Raw genomic sequence first — 22,336 nt, forward strand, 5'->3', positions numbered from 1 at the left:
TTTGAAAGTGTGGAGTTTACATGCTAACTAAAAACAATTATTTATTAAAAATATCCATGAGTGTGATTTTTGTTTGTTATCTGGTTTTATAGTGTATTCCTTTGGTGGATAATAATAATGATTAGGATGGTAGTACGTATAACTATTTAAATAAAACTGTATGGCACACATCCATCAAAAGATGAATTAACCTTTAACCGAAACGTTGGTTTGTGATAAATCCGCATTTGTTGTGGGCGGAGCAGTGGTGTTAGTAGGGGCTTGAGCTGTGGCTGTTGACACCACATTTGTTTCGTTTGAATCCGTGCGAGGTCGTCTGAATAGAATAACATGCGGCTCGGGAGCATGCATCATATAGTGGACCCAGCCAGGACTTTGCTGTACACCCAAATTACGCCATTCCGTTTCGGTCATTAAATGCGACTTGGGTACCATTTTCGTCAAGTCGGGTGGTAGTATAACATGTCTGTAAGTTGCCAAAGAATATAAAAAATTAACTTAGTCACTTGTTGCTTCTTTTCCATTACTGCTTGCTTTTCCTACCTGTATTCATAGACAGCATCGAAATATTTTTCAGAATATTGTATTTGATCGGCTGGCATATTGCTGGAAAGAGTAGTTCAACGTTTTTTTTTTTTTTTTTTGCAAATTTCTTTGTTGTTAATTATATTTCTTCTTGTTTATTCTGGCAATAATTTATTTACAAACAAATTAGCCTCGTCGTACCTTCAGTATTATTATTTCTTCTTTTTCTTTGTTTGCTTTGTTGCTGCTATTCACTAGCAATGGTTAACACGGCAAATTGGTTATTGCGTTGTTTTCTTTGCCATTGGCAATATTTCGCATTAGTTTAATGATTGGTAACGCTGTTGTTTAGCCGTTATCATTTAAATTTTATTAATGACTGCTTGTTGCGGTAAAACACTAGAAGTGTAAAAAAATATAATATATTTGTTAATAAAAAATTAATCAAATTCCTTAAATACTAAGGAATTAAACAATATTATGTTATGTTATGTTAAGTTTGGTTAAGATTTCTCAAAGAAGTTAAACCTTTATTTTAAAATCGAATATGAATATTCTAATATGATGGAAAAATTCTAATGGTGGACTCGCATTTTCAAGGGATTACAAAAAAAAAAACACATGTTTAATCAAAAAGTCCGGGAAATTTTGTAACTGACTCTTATTCTTATATTATTAATAAAATGTTTAAAAATTGATGAAACTGAAGACCTTGAAGTTTCTTATTGTCGCTTTAAAGGAATGGGTATTATCCACAAAATATATCGAAGTTAGTTTCTTTCCCTTTCACTTTACGCGACAATTTCATCAATTCTGTAACTTTGTAAATATTTATTTACACCTTTCAAAAAAATCTAAATATTTATAAAACCATGGCAACATGAAATTAACCTGCTTGATTTTCCCTGAACGTTGTTGCCTGTCTGTCTATCTTCTTTTCTACATATGCAAATGCATATGTATAGTAGATAAATAAGTCTGTCGTTATGTCAATTTTTCTGATTACTGTATATTATAATACAATTGGTAATAATTGATTCAATTATTTTTCCCTCTGCATGTATTTGTATACGATAAACCCAGTGCCTTTAATAAAATAATAAAGGAAAAATCGAGTGAAAATAAATTTTGATTTGTTGCAAATAATCATGAAGAAATTAAATACTGTCGTTTCATATAACAGTGGCACGTCTTCGGAGACTAGTGAAACCCAGAGTGTTGAGGAAAATCAACAAAGCGATAGTGTTACACCAAGTGGCACGAATACGCCACCGATACAAAATTCTGGCAGTAGGTAAATTAAACTTGAATAAATAACACTTGTGTGTCTGGCATTGCTTTTGCATTAAGTATTTATTTAATAATTTGTATTATTCTAAGAATTCCCAAGAGTTGGAAACGTATGAAGGATTCAAGCCAAGATAAAGATGCCGAATCAAAACGGCCACCATGGCGGGCTGTTAGCATTTCAACTTTGCCCAAACCGGATAAAAATGCCCTTTTAAGGGCAAAGCTATTGGATGCTTCTAGGTAATTCATACATATTTATAATATAATTTTAGTTAAATTTAGGATTAAGTAAGGATTTTGGATAAACATTTTATTGTAACACATTTTAAGAAAATATCGCTATTCTAAATCGAAAGAAAATTATGAATCATTAATGCGAATAAGGGCATAAAAACCACTTTCCACAAAACGTGTCTTTTGTCATAATAGATCCACTTACATCTGAATAAACAGATAAATTGAAATATTTGTATGGTTTATACGACCTTATTCGGCTCCATGTTTCAAATTTTTGGAAAGTTATTAACTTTTAAAATTAATATAATAGTTTTTAACATTTTTAAAACAAAACATTTAGGGCCAATCTTTAGGTGAAAGATTAGCGATTAAATTAAAATTAATCCTCGAAAGTTGTCTTAGTTAATTTTGTTTGCAAGTTTAAGCGCCCAATGGAGGTGGTTTAAACTTAAGCATGAAATGCAAAAGTGTAAACAGCTGATGCAAAAAAAATAATACAATTTTTATAAATATAAACATTAAAATGTTCTATTTATTGATTAGTATAAATTATGCACACCCAAAATACATTTTTTTGGTTTTAAATTTAAGTTTTCATTAATTTTCATATTAAATTTACAATTTTCTTCTTCCTTTTCATAAAACATGCATTGTTTTGATAACAAACAGTGACATTTTCTGTTGTTTTGTATGGCAACACTGCGAAGTTTAATCTTGTACTCAAAAACATCAAAGGAGATTAACATGAGACTAAATTTACGATTAGATTAACTAATCTGATTATTAATTGGCATTTGATTGCCAACTCAAAAACCCGCTCTTAGGGAGAGTTTTTAAGTTGAAGATTAAACGCCAATTAATAATTAGATTAGTTAATCTAAAAATAAATTTAATCTAATGTTTATTCACTTTTCTGTTTTAGAGTTCTAATTTAAAAATTGCAGTATTGTCATGTACAACAACAGAAAATGCCACTCTCTGTATCAAAACAATGGATCTTTTATAAAAAATACATTTAAAATAAATTTAATTAAAACCAATAATTTGATAATTTAGAGCGGGTTTTTGAGTTGGCAATCAAATGCCAATTAATTATCAGATTAGTTAATCTAAAAATAAATTTAATCTTTTGATGTTTTTGAGTACAAGATTAAACTTCGCAGAAACGTCACTGTTTGTTATCCAAACAATGCATGTTTTATAAAAAAGAAGAAGACAATTGTAATTTTAATATGAAAATTAATGAAAACTAAAATTTAAAACAGAAAAATGTATTTTGATAATTTATACTAATCAATAAATCAAACATTTTGTTTGTTTGTATTTTAAGTTTACTTAGCTGCACCTGCAGCTATGACTTCGTGGCCGAATCGAAAGATTATAACGCCAACCCAATTATTCCAATACGACTGGACCGAATCAAATTGAGTTTTTTTGGTTCTCCACCATAATCAAAATTAAAACTTAGGTTAAGTTAACACGATTGCAACATGCACTTCAAAAAACCGTAACTCGGTACAGTTATTCGATGTCACACATTTGACCAATGCGGTTTGAAACGTAAAACTCTCGAAGGCAGAGCAAAAATGACGGCCTGATTCCCCTTAAGCGATAATGGCAACGACGCACGACGACCTTCCTCCAACCAGAGCTAAATTCGAATGAATCAAACATTGTAATGTTTATTTTTATAAAAATTTTATTAATTTTTTTTGCATCAGCTGTTTACACTTTTGCATTTCTTGCTCAAGTTTAAACCACCTCCATTAGGCGCTTAAACTAGCAAACAAAATTAACTAAGTACTCAAAAACAACTTTCTAGGATTAATTTTAATTTAATACCTAATCATTCACCTAAAGATTGGCCCCTAAAATCTCCAAATAAAGGCCTTAAATGTTTATTTTCATAAAAATTGTATTCATGTTTTCCCATTAGCAGTTCACATCTTGGTATTGCTAAAGTCAAATCTCTGGTACTCAAAAACAACATTCCAAGGTTGCCAGTTATATTTTACAAAATAACTGAGACAAAAGTATACTTTTCTACTTATCCGGATTTGGCCTCAGAATTTCATAATTCATGATTACCAGATATCGTAATAAAAGCACGAAGACATCTTTGTAAAATTTGTTAAGTTCGAATCTGGCCTCTAAATTTCTACATCACGTCGAGAGATATCGTAACTTGAAGTTTGAAAAAACGGCATTTTTTGGCCTTTTTGAGACGTTATAACAGCGCCAAGACAACTTTATTTATGTATGGACTTTCCATTTCTGTCTGTTTTAAAATGAAGGCCTTATATCTGACATACATGCATGTCTTCTTTCTTCTTCGAGATAACTTCAGGAAACGATATCTCAAATCTCAGATGTGATGGAGAAAGTGATTTGGATTTAGCGTGGCTTTTAGAAAAGTATAACTTGGTCTAAATTTTGTCGGCCTGTGAGATCTTAAAAGACAATTTGTATAGGTCCATAATTGATTACATTGAACATTAAGATGAAAACCTAAAAAATAAATTTCACTTTTGAACCTTATATAAAGTTCCGTCCATAACTTAGGCAGAGTCACATAAAGGGCCCTTATTAAAAATTACTGTGATGTTCATAAATATTGTATTAACATTAATGTTGTGATTAATCGGAAAACTAATAGGACATTCCATCATTTTTTTGAAATAATAGACGATTAAGGGCAACTAAAACTGCAGTAGGTGTACAAACCGATATAGTACCCACAAAATTAATGAAAGAAGTTAGCCTAGGAGCTCAAACGGATTTAATATTATTAAAAGAAGTTGGTATGCTAACAGATGGATCATATGCTAAACGAAGAGATGGGACAGAGGAATGTGAGTAACACAATATTGTAATGATAATAATTACATTAATATTACTAATAATATACAAATTTCAGATATTTTAACTTATTCGGTACCACTTATGACCGATACCATTGAAACGGCTAATGTAGCAACCCAAACTTTAATACCCCGACTACCAGGTGATGCTTTTCTTGAAGCATGCACCAAACCAACTGAACCATATGATCCGAAATTATTACAGCAATGTTCCGATTCTGAAAGAAGATTACTAAAGCAATTGGCAAAAATACGAAAATCAGTAATACCGTTAACAGCAAAATTCAACGAATGTCTCGGCGATGAAGAACCAAAGGAAAATGATTCGCCCACAGATACGGATACCGATAACACCACAGATACCATTAAGTCTATGGGCTCAAAGCATTCACTCGATTCTAACGATTTATATCCCTACACTACTTACCGATCTAGTTTGCTTAAACCTACACATCAGTCGTGGTATTTTGAATATGATAATGAGTTATCATGCGAAAATAAATTTCATCCCTATACCATAACGCCCAACAAACCTTGGAATAGTTTTATGCCATTAACATTAACAAGACCGTATGCCGATTTAGATTTAAATCTATTGTTAATGGCAATAGATGAATTAATACAAGAATCTAATCGCCTAGCTGATCGAATTGAAGTGATGTCAAAAAAACGTGATCGTGTCATCTCGGCACCACAAATGTTCGGTTTTAAGGAAAAAGTTAAAGAATTTGTACCAATTGTTTATGAACCACCCTCGGAATATTGGCTACCCATAATCGAGGAACAGGAGAAAGTATTGGCTGAATTGAAAAGTTTCAAAGGGGCTGACATTAAGAAATACGAAGAATATATTGAAAAGTTAGATTAAACTAATTACACTGGTGGGCCGCGTTTTTGCCACACAAACTACCTATCAGAGTTGTGTTTTAACTATATATTCTGATACACTTATGTATTTTGTTTGAATTACCCTCACAATATTTGTAAAAAGGTCAAAGTTAATTTTCGGTACTTAAGATGTAAATTTATGTTAAAATCCGCAAAAAGATAATAAATATTTGTTTTTACTATCAAAGTTTTTGTTGGCTTACAAGAGTGTAGTATTTCCTGTATAATAAATAATTTTTCTTAAGTGGTTACCGATCTATTACACTCTTGAACACTAAATTTTAGGGATACCATAGTGTTTTTAACCTCCTAAAACTAACCATGACATTTGAGAATTGTCAAAATGAAGTGAACTGTAGTGACAGTAAAAAAGAAGAAAATTGTAGCGGATGCGCACTAACAGTACTTTTAAGAAACAATGGCTGGCGAAAACAAAAAATAAATAAAAACACATGTAGCTGGAAAATAAGAAGAAAAATATGCAAATGTCAAAACAAAATAGAATAAAAAAAGAAAATTTTGAGTAAATAGTGGGTGGGGGACAAAAATAAAAAAGAACAATAACAATAAGAAGAGAAAAAAATATATATTCAGGTGGAAGCAAGAGCACGAAATGATTTGGGGGGAAATGTTTGTAATAGAACATTTTCTAAAGCAAATGAACTTTTCTAGGTGTTTTTGTTGTTGCTCTGTTTGTAGTGGTTTTAAAAACAATAATGGTGGGCTAGGGTCATGTAGTGTTTGTTGCTGCCCGATAGAGGAATATTTCAAATAAAATTAGTGAAAAGGGAATAAAAATTTAAATACATTTTCTTTGTTGGATTGTCCGTCGTCTTGTTTTAATCGTATACCAATAATATCAGCAACAACAATTTAAATAAAAAATGAAAAACTATTCGCAAGCAAGGTGAAAGTTATAGAGAGATACCTACAGACATAGATGTGTTATAATCGTGATGACATAAAATCAAATTACCGTTATTTAATAGTTTTAAGGAAATTCTTGAACAAAAGAGAAGGATTTCTCTATTATACTCTACTGTTACTATTAAATTTAAAAAACAAACGAGTGATAACAACACTTTTTATTGTGTCTTGTTAATATTGTGTACATATTTTTTGTTTCCCTTTTAAAGAGAACATTTTTTAACGGTTTATTTTGTTTTGCAATGTTTTTGGAACAAACAGTAGTGTTGTGAGAATGGAATGACAGCCAGCCTGTTTATACGAGTGAATATTTCTTTTTGCAGAGAGTAACCGTAAAACGAATTTTGGAATTGATTAACGAAACACGGACAAAAAAATAAAACGAAAATGGACAGAACAATGAAAATAGTGAAAGGAAAAATGTTCTAAAGAAAACAAGTCCATACATTTACGAGGCAACATAAAAACAGCAGCAGAAGCACCAACAACAAAAGCTCAAAAAATACAATACAGTAGAGTGTAGTTATTTTTGTACTAAACCAGAAAAAATTCATTCTTTTGCCAGAAATTAATAACGAAAAACTTTAAAAGATTTACAAAATCATTCAAAAAAAGTGAAAACTAATACAAATTTTCTAATAACAACAACTAAAACAAAAAAATCAAAAAAGACCTCTTAACCAATCGAAATTGCCAACCAACAATCATTGAAAATTTTCTAGTGTCTGAAACAGAAAAAAATGTAATCTTCATGAATTGACATGGAAAAATTAATACATCACACGTCCAAATATAAACATTTTTGGGATTTTTTCCTAAAAAATTTCACAGTTGCTTTACATTAACAAAAAACCGAAATTTAAAAAATTAAATAAAACAAAATACAAAACATAAATGATAATTATGAAATAAAAGAAAAAATGTATGAATGAATAAAAAAATAAATATATAGGTATAAACGAAAAGAAAACACACCACACACACTGTGAGTGAGTGGTGCGTATCAATCAAGTGAAATAATGGAAAAAATATTTTGAGTGAAAAGTGATTAATTTAAATTTTATAAAAAATACTTACCTATTTAATGTACTAAACAAATTAATTAAAAATGTTAAATAACGAATGATATAAATACATATATTTTAATGGAATAACCATAACAAATCTAAAATTAAGATTCCCTAGGCAACCTTTTGTCAAAAATTCACACATACACACACACGAGCCAAACACACTTCACCCTTCCTCCCATTCTCCCTCCCCCTCATCATTAATACGTTCAAAATAATAGAAGTGAATATTTTCCAAAATATTAAGTGAAATTCAAGTGAAAAATGTTTTTTGATAGAAAATTGTGGCTGGCTAATAAAACCGAATGCATTGGAAAAGTTGGAGAAATAGCAAAGTACGATTTATGTATAATGAGGGATTTTGTTTTAACAAAAGTCTGAATGTGTTTAGAGTTTTTTCTATAAAAAGTTTAAAATGCCGGACCACAACTTAACCTAGCTTTTTCGCAGTGTAAATGTCGAGAGTCAAACAATGAAACTTGATTATATCAAAAAAGTCCGATTTTATATTAAAATATTGAAAATTTCGTTACAGTAAATATCGAAAACTTTAAAGTATTTGCCGCGGAAACATTTTTATCGCTCGGGAAAAAAATTTTCAAAAACTGTATATATATAGGTATATGTTATAACCCTGTACTTATTTGTAATCCCAATCAAAAATTTAAACGAAAGATATATGGACAGTTATAGATAGATAGTTTGATTATCGAAAAAGTTCGTAACATCATCAATCAGTCCTGGAATAATACAATGGATTGCAAAATATCAAAGACCTTATGTCCAGCACTTGATGTGAGGGCTACCAAGATACTTACAGAACTGGACAGTTTCAGTCTAAGAAATCTGATGTGTATGCTAACGAGGCATTGTTCGCTCAATTAGGGCCTTTAAGTGGGAAAGTGATATACCGGACTATTGAAGGTTATGTGAAGATCCAGAGGAATTGGAAAGGATCGATCATATAATTTGACACTGTTCTAGAATACAGAATCGGTGGTTGAAATTGCTGGGAAATAGGTTCCATGACGAACTGAGGGAAATTGCGACTTAACCCACGCCATCTAATAGGTTTTATCAGGGAAATTAGTAATTTCTTCGACTAGGTTTTATAGGGAGACTTAGATTCTTTTACTATTCTTTATTTAGGAAATCGATTTGGTTTAACTATCTGGTTGAAATTCTTTGGGAATCTTATTTTTGTTTTTTAATGTTATGTTCCTCTATCTTTGGATCTTCACACGAAGTGAAGCACTTTTAAAGCTAAAGGGTTGTCATAGTTTTAAAAATTAAAATGCTCGTGGAAATTCGTTACGTGATTATAAAAATTTGTTTAAATTTTAGTTGATTGAAACTTTCTCCTATGCTGTGATAACACTTCATTACCTTTTAAAAAACCTTTCAGCTCACTACCAATATTTAATGTTCAATTTCAGAGGGACATATGTACTTATTAATAAAATGATGGACTATTTTTTGAGTAAATTTTATTAAATTATATTTAAAAGTGAGACCTGAAGTTAGATTACAAGATTTTTTTTCTGAAAGAAAAATAATGAATAATTTAAAAATTTCGGATTTTCGATTTCGATGGAATTCTTCTTAGTGCCCTTGATAATCTAGATTAAATACACATAAAGCTTTTTTTAGTACTACACTCTAATAGCTACGTATTGAGACCACCAGAAGTAATCTATTGCGGAATCAATTGCCCATTCGTAATCATCATTTTACTAGGTCATGTACACTTTAAAGTAACTAGCATATTCGTTAACTAGATCTAATAAATAGTTCAGTTCCCGAACTGCAGGGATATTTACTTAATGTCCATTAAAATACATAACTAACTGATGACAGGATCAGCTAATCAACTAGCCAACACAAACAATCAAACTACATAAAAATAACATGCATACAAGTGTAAAATAATACAAATTCCTAATAATATCCTACTAATAATTAAAATAATTGTAGTTGTACCTACTAAAATAAAAATGAAGTACGACGTAATATATTATTACTATTATTATATTGTTTTTCTTTCCACTAGAAACGACAAGTAAAAGGACTGTAATAACACAAACAAAAAGAGCAAAAATAAATAAAATCTACTAAAATTTTTAAGCGCCATTTCTTGTATTACCACCCATTGTTGCTTAAATGCAGAACCATACTACACTTCACACCTAAACTTTTAATAGCCTTGTATGGGCGCCAAAACTCCCTAAGGATATTTTAATAACGTATTTTTACTTTTTTTGTTTATAACAATATCAAACAGACACACTTATTCATACACATGTATAGTAAAGGCAATAATCGAGGAGGCCAAAAAGAACAGCAATAATAACAATAGAAGCAGCCGTCGTCGCTCTATTAAGTATTGTCTATGGACCTTTTAACTGCTCGTACAGTGTGTTCAACCTAAATTCTTTAAACACTCCTTTTAGAAAATTAAATTGCATTAAATAGTAAAACCGAATAAGCCACACAAACAACAAAGGTTAATAATAAAATAATACAACAACTACAAATAAAAAATCCTTTCTAAAAGTTTATCCACACATCATAGAAGACAAAGAAAAAAACAGCAAAAATAAAGTCTTCAAAACGGTGACAATACTTGATTCCTTTAGCTGCTCTTGCTCCCTGCATCCTCCGGTGGACGAGTGAAAACGAAAATCATGAATGCCAGTCTTATGTATGAGATTCTCATGTATTTAAATTCATTCTATTTCGGTCTGTATGCCGCATTTAAAGTATGCATCAGTGTGTTGAAGCCCATCTATTTGCAATATGCAGAGAATGTTTTGACACGTGAGGCGAGTATTTTATTGGCCATGTGCATTTTGGAAACCATACGCATCATATTGGGTCGACGGAGTAGTTTAAGTGATCGTGGTAAGTATTCGTATGATGTTTGTTATATTTTTGAAATACATAATTTCAAAAATTTGTACATTTAGTTAGATGATCCTAAGAGGAGATCAATGGAATTGAAAAAATGTTTGTAGTAACTCAAATTTCTCTAATTATTATTTATAAGTTATCTTTTCTCCATTTGTAATAAGCGTTTGGCCAAATTAAGACAAATCAAGTTTGCTTTCCGTTACTCGTTTCTTTTTGAACTAAGCCTTTATTTTTGAATAGAGTAATTCTTTATCACCAATTCTTGGTTGATTCTATAGTAAAAAACAGACTGTTGATTATTTAGTTAGTGATCTCTACAAGAAAATATGTATAATCTAGATACTGGATTTGCTTTGAATATATCCATTCGATTTTTTTAGGATCTAATAAAACATCATCTTTATCGCATTTCTTCAAAAACCTGCAAATAGATGGAATAACCTAGACACATATGGAGTCATTCGATTAATAAATATGATGCAACTTATATATATGTATGTATATACATATGTATATAAGCGGGATATGTCGAGATTGTTGGCAGTAATAACTGGACATTGGGTGCTAGCTAGTCAAGTATGACAGAGATGGACTTTTGCATTTAAATACTTAACTGATGACGGCGGAATTCTGGTATATCTCGCGAACATTACAAGTTCAGTGTTGTAGCCTCCCAAAATTTAAATTACCACAGATCAGTTTTTACAAGAACAGTGCGCTAAGACAGTGTAAGGATCACTCCCCCCATTCTCTATTGAAGTTGTTGAGATTTAACACTGTTAAAATGGCATGTTATGGCTATTTTTGATTTTAATATGAACACGAAGCTGTTGCTGATGCACACTTCAACATTAGAGAAAGCTTTAAAATGCAAGTCTAAGAGACGATTTAGGGCAAATTCAAATTGATACTTTTGAAACTCTATGCCTTACGAAGGGTTTTTTGACAAAATAACTCATTCGAATCTCAGCATTACGACTTCACTAGATCTTAGATATCAAAATTATGTTAAGACTTCCTTAAATCTCTAAAGACAAGTCTTGATTTCATGATATGCTCATTGAAATTTTCCTTTGATGAGGTTATATGAAAGTGATATGACTCCTTCCAACGGTGTACTTTTAATCACAACATTCTTTATTCTACCTATTCTCAAACTAGTATTAATGGCCAAGATAATACAGATAACTTCATGCAAGTCTCCTTCTACTGACCTTCCTTTAAGACATGAGTGTTGTGACTTGCAGAAAATACACTTAGTATATATACATCCACAAATCTTTTCAGTAGAACGACTTATTTTCCTATAAACTTTTGTGGTTTATTTTTCCATTTTTATGAATAATTACCTTTCCATTCCTTGGGATTGTACCCTAAATTCTAGACTACCATCAGAATTATTACCTGTTACAGCATTTTAAAGTATAGCGCGAGTTTCCCTTGAGTAAGTTCTCCTACATATCCTATCCTCTATGTGGTGTCTCCATTTTAATTTCCGGTCAAGGATTAACTTTGTCTGTCGCCGGTATCTTCTTGCCCAGGAAGCAAGGTTCAGTATACGTAGGCATGAAATTGGGCTTAGTCCTACTATAAAAAATTGGCTTTATAAAAGTGTAATTAGACTAATTCTAGCTTATACTTTAATAATCTGGTGGACTGCTTTGGACAAATAGTGTAATATCAAACTATTACAGGGGTTCTGCGTAGAATAAAGATGGCGCCCACAGCCCATAATATATTTACTGACAGCCAGAAGGCAATTAGGGCGATATCAGATTATAGATCTAAATCTAAGTCCATATTGTATTGTAAGAAAGCTTTAATTGAATACTCTTCCAGAGGTAAGATTTCCATCATATGGGTACCAGGCTACTCGGGAGTAGTCGGCATCGAAAGGGCGAATATTATAGCTTTAAAGGGAAGGGAGCCCGAGGCAATTAACTTGACAAACGCAAAAGCTGAATTAAAAATATGGGTGAGAGAACCCCATAATAAAACGGTGGGTAAAACCACAAAGATCCTACGGGGCAGTGATGCCAGGAGATTTTTTTCAGAAATCCCTACGCTTATGAGAAAAAATCCCTTTTTTCCCTACACACACTTTTTATTTTCCCTACACTACTTTTTTCCATTTTTTTCCAAGTTTATCTTAAATAAATACAAAAATAACATAAACAAGTTAGAGTGCTATATTCGGCTGAGCCGAATCTTAAATACCCTCCACCAGCAACTTTTGTATTAATACATTTCTAATTAATAAAATATTCGTAGAAATAAGTTTTCTCATGTCTTAAATAGAAAAATCCCAAGATTTAAACAGCTTAAATCTACTACAATTCCAAGATTTATTGAACATTAGAAACGCCACTTTCTTTTAAATTTTTATAGCGCCCTAAGATATGCTTTAGCGATATTCAGTATTTGCATGTATGCATGTGTGTGAAAGATTTAAGGATTTTCAAAATACATACATACATATATATAGTTTTGTTCTACACAAATTGATAATGCAAATAGTTAAATACGGTTAAAGCGACCAAATATAGACCGATCGTAAAAACTTCTTTAAGCAAAATTTCTGTACATAAAAACTATATTTCAGTCAAATTTTGTATCTATATCGTAATTTAGTAATAACATACATGGGAGTAGTTAATTATATCGACTAATTAATTGACGATTTCATTAGCATTAAATTGAAAAAAATTATAATTATTTTTTTTTCATTAGCATTATTTTGTCTAATGGTAATGGTTTTTAATGAAACTATTTCATTAGTAATTATTTAAAAATAAATTTTCATTACCATTATTCAATGGATTTTAAAAATGTTCGAACATTAGTTCGAATTTCGAAATTAATTTCGAATATCCGAACATTATAATGTATTGTCATTAGGTGAAATCATGTATGCCAAATTTCAGCACATTCAGACTAGAAGAACTAGTTTTAACAGCTTTAAAAGTTTTTCGAACACGAGTTCGAATTTTCGATTTTTTTTTTTTAGGTTTTATGACACAGAGATTAATTTAAAAACATAAAAAAAATTTCGAAAATAACTTCGAATTTTCGAACTTAATTTCGAATATTCGAACATATTATTGTATTGTCATCAGATGTACTTATGACTGCAAAATTTCAGCCAATTTGGTCTACGGGAACTGGTTTTAAAAGCTTTCAAACCTCGAATCTTCGAAAAATTTTCCTTAATATATTTTTCGACAATTATAAATACTAATTAAATTCGTTTTTGAAAATTCATTATAAAATTCATTACCATTATCAAAAAAAGTTATAATGAAAAAAATATAATTTTCATTAAATGATACTTAAAATATTTTTCATTACAATTTTTTCTATAAATGGTAATGAAATTTTAATGCTTAATGAAAAATTCCCATGTATGAGTAATAAGTAATGTGCGTTTTAGTGATTTTCTGAAGGGAACCTTGTATGGGACCCACCGCACCCATGTTATGAACCTATCGAGAAAAAATCTTGAAATATAATTTTTGTATACAAAACTATTATTTGTGCCAAATGTTGTATCAATGGCTTTATTTGGTAATGAGAAATGTGCTTTTAGGAGATTTTCGTAAAAGGACCTTGTATGGGAGCTATGACCAATTATGTATATAAAGACAAAATTACAAAATTTTGTATTTATATCATTATTTGGTAATGAATATTGTGCATTTAAGTGATTTTCTGGAGGGGACCTAGTATGAGAGCTATGATCAAATATGGACCGATCGTAAAACAATTTTATAGTGTAATTTATGTATATAAGAGCAATATTTTTGCTAAATGTATGGATATCAAGATTTGGTAATGAGTTATGTGCGTTTAAGTCATTTTCGGGAAGGAACCTTGTATGGGAGCTATGACCAAGGATGGACCGATCGTGAAAAAATTTTGAAATAACATTAAGTGTTTTTTGCATTACAAAATAGTATTTATGAACAAAAATACTATTTATTTATATCATTATTTGGTAATGAGTTATGTGCCTTTAAGTGTTTTTCTGAAAGGGACCTTGTATGGGAGCTATGATGAATTATGATTCTATAGGAAAACAATTTTACAGTAATATTTCTCTGTATATGAGCAATATTTCTGCCAAACTTTATATGGATATCTTAATTTAGTAATGAGTTATGCGCGTTTAGTGATTTTCGGGAGGGGACCTTGTATAGGAGCTACGACCAGTTATGGACCGATCGGAAAAAAATTTATCTGTAATACTTCTGTGCATATGAGTAATATTTGTACCAAATTTTATATGGGTATCTTAATTAAGTAATGAATTATGCGCGTTTAAGTGATTTTCGGGAGGGGACCTATGGGAGCTATGACCAATTATGGTCCGATCGGAAAAAACTTTCACAGTAATATTTCTATGCATATGGGCAATACATATACCAAATTTTATATGGATATCTTAATTTAGTAATGAGTTATGCGTGTTTAAGTGATTTTCGGGAGGGGACCTTGTATGGGAGCTATGACCAATTTTGGACCGATCGGAAAAAAATTTCACAGTAATATTTCTATATATATGGGCAATACTTATACCAAATTTTATATGGATATCTTAATTTAGTAATGAGTTATGTGCGTTTAAGTGATTTTCGGGAGGGGACCTTGTATGGGAGCTATGACCAATTATAGACCGATCGGAAAAAAAATTTCACAGTAATATTTCTATGCATGTGGGCAATATTTATACCAAATTTTATATGGATATCTTAATTTAGTAATGAGTTATGCGTGTTTAAGTGATTTTCGGCAGGGGACCTTGTATGCGAGCTATGACCAATTTTGGACCGATCGGAAAAAATTTTCACAGTAATATTTCTATGCATATGGGCAATACTTATATCAAATTTTATATGGATATCTTAATTTAGTAATGATTTATGCGCGTTTAAGTGATTTTCGGGAAGGGACCTTGTATGGGAGCTATGTCCAATTATGGACCGATCCATAAAATTTTTCCTCTGAAAGAATTCTATTGACATAAGATTTTAATTTGTAAAATTTTGTGAAGATATCGACATTGTGGCGGAAGTTATTAACAAAAAACCCATTTTCCGGGAATATGTACTTTTGTATAGGAGGTATATGAAATTGTGGACCGATTCTGGCAATTTTCAGCAGGGATCATGGTCTTGTGTAGAAACGAATGTATGGTGATTTTCATGGAATTATCTTGCATAGTTTTCGAGAAAATTACATCACAATATGTAAAAAATGCTTTTTTTTTCGAGGTTGTTTTAAATTTTGATTCATAACTTTTCCCGGTGTGAACCGATTTTGCCCATTTGCAATACCAAACAACTTAGGAAAATGAAGAACATTTTGGGTGAATTTGGTTAAACTCTATTGCTTCGTTTTATCGTGAGCGTGTTTTACACAGACAGACGGACATAGCTAAATCGACTCAGAATTTGATAAGGACCCAGAATATATATACTTTGTTGGGTCTCAGGTGAATATTTCTTGGTGTTACACACGGAATGACAAAGTTATATATACCCTCTATCACCACTGATGGTGGTGGAGGGTATAAAAACTAAAATATTGGCTCTGTGTTATAATATACTAGCTATACCCAGTGTGCTTTGCTACCCTAAAAGGAATATGTATAAATAAATACCAGATTTATTATATGTTACATATAAAAGATGTCAAGCAAATTATTGCAAGTTCGCCAGTTTCTATCTATCGCCAATTTCTATCTATCTACAAAAAATTTGAATAATATAAGAGTTTCCAAGATGCACGAAATTTTGTATTTAATTCATATATGTGGTGCCAAGCCCCCCATTGAAAGTCCGCCCGTTATTCTCTAAATGTTCTCATGAATGTCAAAGTTCTTCATGTAAAATTTTAAGATTCTAGCTCTAATAGTTTCTCAGATATACGAATTTAATTCATGTGGGGGCTTCAAGCCCCCCGGATGAAAGTCCGCCCTTTTTCCTCCAAAATATTCAGATGATTATTAAAATAATTTGTTCAAAATTTGAAGAATCTAGTTCTATTAGTTTCCCAGTTAAACGAAATTTTGTATTTAATTCATATGGGAGGTACCAAGTAACCCATTGGAAGTCCGCCCGTTATATTCTAAATGTTCAGGTGAATGTCAAAGTTCATCAAGTAAAATTTAATGATTCTAGCTCTAATTGTTTCTCAGATATACGAATTTTTCTATTTTATTCATATGGGGGCTCCAAGCCCCCCAGATGAAAGTCCGCTCTTTTTTCCTTAAAAATGTATATATATATATATATATACGTATTTTTTTTTTTAATTTTTAGGAATGAAATTTCTAGAATTTAGATATTTAATTTTTTACTTTCAATTTTACATCATACAAATCTTCCAACCCTGACTCCTCAGATTAAAAAACAAGACATTTAAGAGATTGGCAGTATCACGATTCGATGTTAAAAATTTATTTTATGTGCCCCCAACAAAAAAATTTCCTAAAATTTAATATAATTATTTTAAGTAAGGTTTACTTTTGCATTTACTTTTTGCGGTTTACTTTAATAAATATTCAGAACATTAAATTATTTTTTTCAATCCTGAGTTACTGCATTAAGCCCCCGACTACTCTATCTATAAGTAGTCAGAATATATCGCCCTACGGGATTGGCATAATCCAAAAAACTAGTTTCAAGAAAAATGGATATGAATATTTATTGATATTTAACTATTTTCTTTGATAACTTTTAAACAAATCAAGGGATTTTAAAAATCAAATTCAGATAGTTGAGGTTAATATGTTTCTCATCTAAATTGAAATTCAATTTTTAGTTGCCTAATATTCACGAAAACGTGGGTTTTAGTTTTTACGTTTACAAAAAATCGATTTCACATCGAAAATAATAGACATATTAGAAATTTGATAAATCTATATGAAAAATTTTAGTATGTCGCATGTTTTGTAGACCTTTCCCTTTTTCCCTACACGTGAAATTTTTTAAAAAAATACCTACAAAAAGGGAAAAATCCCTACACTTGGCATCACTGCTACGGGGTGACCTTAATGAGAGCAACACGAGAAATCTCCTCAAAATGAGCAGGTCTGTAGTTAGTATGATGGTACGTATTCTGAGGGGACACACAATATTACAAGCACATCTATACAATATTTGGACGTGCGAATTCAGACGAATGTAGAGCATGTGGAGAGGACAGTGATAGTGTGGAGCTCTTTCTTTACCACTGTCAGGCATTCGTAGAAGTTATATCCAAGTATCTTAGAAGTGATGTTATTCCGGAAATAACATTCCTGACTAACACTGATTGAAAATTCTTAGGAATTACCTACGTCCAGGAATCTGAGTTTCTGAATATTGAAAAATAATACATTCAGTGAACAATTTTTTTCATGAAAAGGAGCGCAAAACAGGATTAATAGTGGCCTAGGTGTATTTCTTCGGATTTGATGTACTATACATCCTCCTATAAACCGAACCTAACCTTCTCTTGAGTAATGTTTAATGGCGCTAATTTAAAATGCCTTTTAGTTTAACGTTATATGAATATATTCAAGCAAACAAGACTATAACTATAATTGTACAAATTTTTTTCAAATTTTACCTTCAATTATTCACTTAATTTATCGCTTTATTAAATTTGTAAATACATAATTAATTTAAAATTTTTTTCTATTTCATTTTTTTCAGCTTGGCAAGCGATAGCATCTGTAATATTAACACTGCCCAGTCTTGCTATTGTTATTTATTTATGTTGTTTTCAAACCTATGTTCTCAAACTTGAAATTATTATGAGTGCCTTAATGATAGCCCTACAAGGTGCTGAACTAGTGTTTGCCTGTATATTTATTTGTACCATGTGTCGTCCGGTCACATATACCTAGCAGTTGATTATGTCAACGTCACCAACAACATTATCGTCGTCGTCATTATCATTATCATCAGCATCTGAAATTTTATCATCAACATCATCGTCATTATCAATTACGGAGGACTATTTCTACTACGTTTTCTTCTTCATTATCCTGGAACAACAATCGAAACTGCTACGTAAATATTGTCACAACAACAAAAACAACAACTATTACTACTATTGCATCGTTAACATTTGTAATATAACCGTTAAAAATAATTACAAAAACAACAACAATAATAAGAACTACAACAATCCATATATAAATTATGAAAATTTTAAAATCAACAACAACTACGACTATAATAAAACTTTAAACACATTCGATAGAAGCGATAAACCAAGAAGTTGAAGTTAAAAAACTGTGTAAAGTGTGATTTTTCGGCATAAGAAACAACTTCCTTCAAATAATTTATTATTAAAAAGAAAAGCTAAAGTATGCGTTATTGTAAAAAATCGAAAAAAAAAGAAAAAATCCGTTAAATTTCTCTATAAGATGAAAAATATACTAATACGAACTCCTCACTCCTGCACACACTTAATTAAATTTGTCAATAGATTTTATACTTGGGTGTATGTGAGTGATGTAATTATTAATTAAAACAACAACAATATGTACATTTTTCTCTCGCAAATGTTGAATTAATATGGATAAATCAAGTTTTTTTTTAAATTTAAGGTAAGTTTTTTTCCTTTTTTATGTTTTTATTAAAAATTAACTTAATATAAATGGAATTACTTTCATAAACACATTCAGAACAGGCATCAAAAATTAAGTACTTTAGTACTTTTTCAGTACTTATCGGAATCGAATGAATCATTCGGTTCTTTTTCCAAATTATAAGCTTTTGATAAGAAGTCCAGATAGTAGTCAGTTTGTAGTTTAGTCTAGTCTAGTGTATAGTCTAGTCTAAGTCTGGTCTATATTCTAGTCTATTCTCTAATCTATAGTATAGTCTATAGTCTATAATATAGTCTATAGTATAGTTTATAATTCTATAGTCTAGTCTATAGTATAATTTATAGTCTAGTCTATTTTATAGTCAAGTCTATAGTCTAGTCTAGTTTTTAAAGTACTAAACTAATGTTCCACTAGACTATAGATTATATTATAGTGACATGACTATAGACTACACTATAGGCTAGACTATAGACAGACAGACTGAGATTTAACAAGTACGAGTGATATTAACAAAATAAAGATGTACTTATTTGAATCATACAGATTGAAAAGAAATTCAAACTAGATACATTTTCTAGCCTAAGTTTGAAAACCCGCGTTTTTAATCATATTTGAGATGTTTTTAAGATATCTTAGTCTAAAAACTTCTCATCACAGCAAATTTAAAGAGGCCTTTTAAAAAACATTTGTGGGAAAACAATGATAAGTTGCGACTTAGAGGTTTGCTAAAAAATAAAATGTGTTTTTACATAGCTCAGTCCATTAGAAAAGTATACTTTGGTCTGTGGTTAACAATTTGTTGACATGTGTAGTTTTTAAATTCAAATTGTAATGGAAGGAATAGTTGAATATACATATGTATATTTTTTCAACCAGTAGATTAACTGAGTAGCCAGAAAGAGGTGAAGAGTCCATTTTGCAATTCGCGTTTCCGTTTTCGAACCGTTAGTGTAGACTGAGATCACGACGTCCCAAAGGATAACACAAATATTTATATGTAGTTTTAATCTTATCAATATTTACCGCTCTAAACTGATTGCCAACAAATTCCTTTATGAATTAGTTTTCAACATGTTTAAAAATCCATTTAAATCGCATGATTTATATTTTTTATTTATTTTTCACACTACGACATATTTTTTAATATTGATATCCCACTGTGTTTTTATTAATTGAAACATTTTATTGTAATGTGCAACATATTTTGTCGTTGCATTTAAGTATTATTGCATTTATTTTTATATATTCTATATTTCAGATTTAAAATCGCGCGCCAGTGTTTTTATATCAACCACAAAATACAGACTAACATGATGTTGATAATTTTAATTTAAAATATTCTAAATTTCAAGATGCAATGTTATGAAAAGAAAGAAACATTTTTAATTTTCAGCAATATTTTATATTCTTTTTGTTTTTGTTTAACACATCCAACACATTCTACAGTCGTAGTACAGATGATTAGTAGTAGTCCCCGTTGCAGAAATCGTTGCCCCGTCATCATCGTCATTGCTAGTTTGCCATTAGATCTTCGGTTTAAAAATAGCAATTCTTAAATTAACATCTCAAGAAAAAATTTCAATATTTTTTTGTATTTGAAGGTATGGAAACAAGGTGCAATAGACACTGTTAATTAACTCATAAACTGCATTAGAATGAAAATTATGTTGGGTGTGAATGGAATTAGATTGTACTCTACTCATGATAGATAGATAGATAGATAGATAGATAGATAGATAGATAGATAGATAGATAGATAGATAGATAGATAGATAGATAGATAGATAGATAGATAGATAGATAGATAGATAGATAGATAGATAGATAGATAGATAGATAGATAGATAGATAGATAGATAGATAGATAGATAGATAGATAGATAGATAGATAGATAGATAGATAGATAGATAGATAGATAGATAGATAGATAGATAGATAGATAGATAGATAGATAGATAGATAGATAGATAGATAGATTAGATAAGATAGATAGATAGATAGATAGATAGATAGATAGATAGATAGGTAGATAGATATGTATATTTTGTTTGCTCATGGAAAATATTTTATTATTTTTTCCTATACGTCAGAATTTTTATATAAAAAGGTTTTAATTGTGCATGTTTTTTTCAATGGTGCTGGTAAAATATTTCACAACGAGTCTTGGTTTTGGGGACCTTACAATCTACTTAGAAAAATATTCGATAATACAGATTTTTGTTAAGGTGTTGTAAGACCCATATTTTTTATATAAAAATAACTAAAACTGTAAATATTGAATGTTTCTTCAAAATTAAGAAATTTTCTTTCTAAATGAATAATTACGAATGTGAATGCAAAAGCGAATGCAATTTCTTAATTCTAGTTAATTTGAAAAGAAAATTGAAAATGTGAAATAACATAATATATTTTGTTGAAAAAACGAGTTGTAGCAACATTTTTACTTCATAATACATAACTAGAGCACAAATACAGGTCAGGGAACTTTAATTTTCATTCACTCAGAGCGTTTACATTCAATCTTTCTTTTAGTTTTCCTACTGCCGGTCCACACTAGGAAACTATTTTTGGGAAACTTTTGATTTTGCGTGAGATAGAAAGAGAAAGAAATATCATTCATCTCTCTCGCGGTACGGAGTTTCTCGTACTAGGAAACTAACACGTAGTTTCTGAAACAAAAGATTCTATGAATAGACATTAAGGAAACTTTAAAAGAGAATTAAGAAAAAGTTTCTCAACTAAAGTTTCTGTGTGTGGACCGGCACCTAGAAAAGGTATTTGTTAAAACATTCGCTAAGATTTTGCGAATGCAAAAGCGATAGGAAACGAATAATTATCATATGCTAAAGCGAGCATTCGTTATATCTCTAGTTTATACTTATATCATGAGAAAAATCATTGTAAACTAGTGTAATTAGAAGATGTAAAATACATACCATTGTTTGTCTATCTACCTGTCTGTGCATTCGTAAAAACAGTATTTTTCAACTTTTTATTAGGCGTAAAATTATTATAAACAATTGTC

The 22,336-nt window shown here is 30.4% G+C and overlaps 3 protein-coding genes across 11 annotated transcripts in view; 2 read left to right on the plus strand and 1 right to left on the minus strand.

Annotated features, from left to right (window-relative positions):
• Nucleotides 1–20,622, minus strand: LOC119616179 (cyclin-dependent kinases regulatory subunit). Its single transcript, XM_037972509.1, has 3 exons — nt 20,334–20,622; nt 544–924; nt 1–466 (listed from the first exon to the last, which is right to left on the minus strand). Exons 2-3 carry the CDS (start codon nt 600–602, stop codon nt 187–189), a joined length of 339 nt encoding a protein of 112 aa, XP_037828437.1. The 5' UTR covers nt 603–924; nt 20,334–20,622; the 3' UTR covers nt 1–186.
• On the plus strand, nt 1,650–5,915 carry LOC119616176. The gene is made up of 4 exons (XM_037972497.1): nt 1,650–1,819; nt 1,906–2,055; nt 4,738–4,904; nt 4,970–5,915. Exons 1-4 carry the CDS (start codon nt 1,674–1,676, stop codon nt 5,779–5,781), a joined length of 1,275 nt encoding a protein of 424 aa, XP_037828425.1. The 5' UTR covers nt 1,650–1,673; the 3' UTR covers nt 5,782–5,915.
• LOC119616178 overlaps nt 7,108–22,336 on the plus strand; it is a 22,726-nt gene continuing 7,497 nt past the window's right edge. Inside the window, exons 1-3 of one of the 9 annotated variants that reach the window (XM_037972499.1) lie at nt 7,108–7,772; nt 9,849–10,699; nt 18,406–19,307. In XM_037972499.1, the coding sequence (XP_037828427.1) occupies nt 10,483–10,699; nt 18,406–18,599 (411 nt within the window). In that variant the 5' untranslated portion in view covers nt 7,108–7,772; nt 9,849–10,482 and the 3' untranslated portion in view covers nt 18,600–19,307. Of the gene's footprint in view, nt 7,773–7,845; nt 8,134–8,205; nt 8,418–9,848; nt 10,700–18,405; nt 19,308–22,336 lie in introns of those variants that run through there. The other 8 variants (XM_037972500.1, XM_037972502.1, XM_037972507.1 and 5 more) reach the window with 8 other exon arrangements.

Source organism: Lucilia sericata, unplaced genomic scaffold (assembly GCF_015586225.1).
Source record: "Lucilia sericata isolate MDLA Ls3-8-SP2 unplaced genomic scaffold, ASM1558622v1 Contig000061F_arrow, whole genome shotgun sequence".
NCBI lineage: Eukaryota > Metazoa > Arthropoda > Insecta > Diptera > Calliphoridae > Lucilia > Lucilia sericata.

Bases quoted from the DNA above. Each gene is read 5' to 3' on its own strand.
- LOC119616179 (XM_037972509.1), bottom strand. From the start codon at position 602: ATGCCAGCCGATCAAATACAATATTCTGAAAAATATTTCGATGCTGTC. The intron at 467-543 runs GTAGGAAAAGCA...GGCAACTTACAG, and splicing joins GATGCTGTCTATGAATACAG to ACATGTTATACTACCACCCG.
- LOC119616176 (XM_037972497.1), top strand. From the start codon at position 1,674: ATGAAGAAATTAAATACTGTCGTTTCATATAACAGTGGCACGTCTTCG. The intron at 1,820-1,905 runs GTAAATTAAACT...TATTATTCTAAG, and splicing joins ATACAAAATTCTGGCAGTAG to AATTCCCAAGAGTTGGAAAC. The intron at 4,905-4,969 runs GTGAGTAACACA...TACAAATTTCAG, and splicing joins AAGAGATGGGACAGAGGAAT to ATATTTTAACTTATTCGGTA.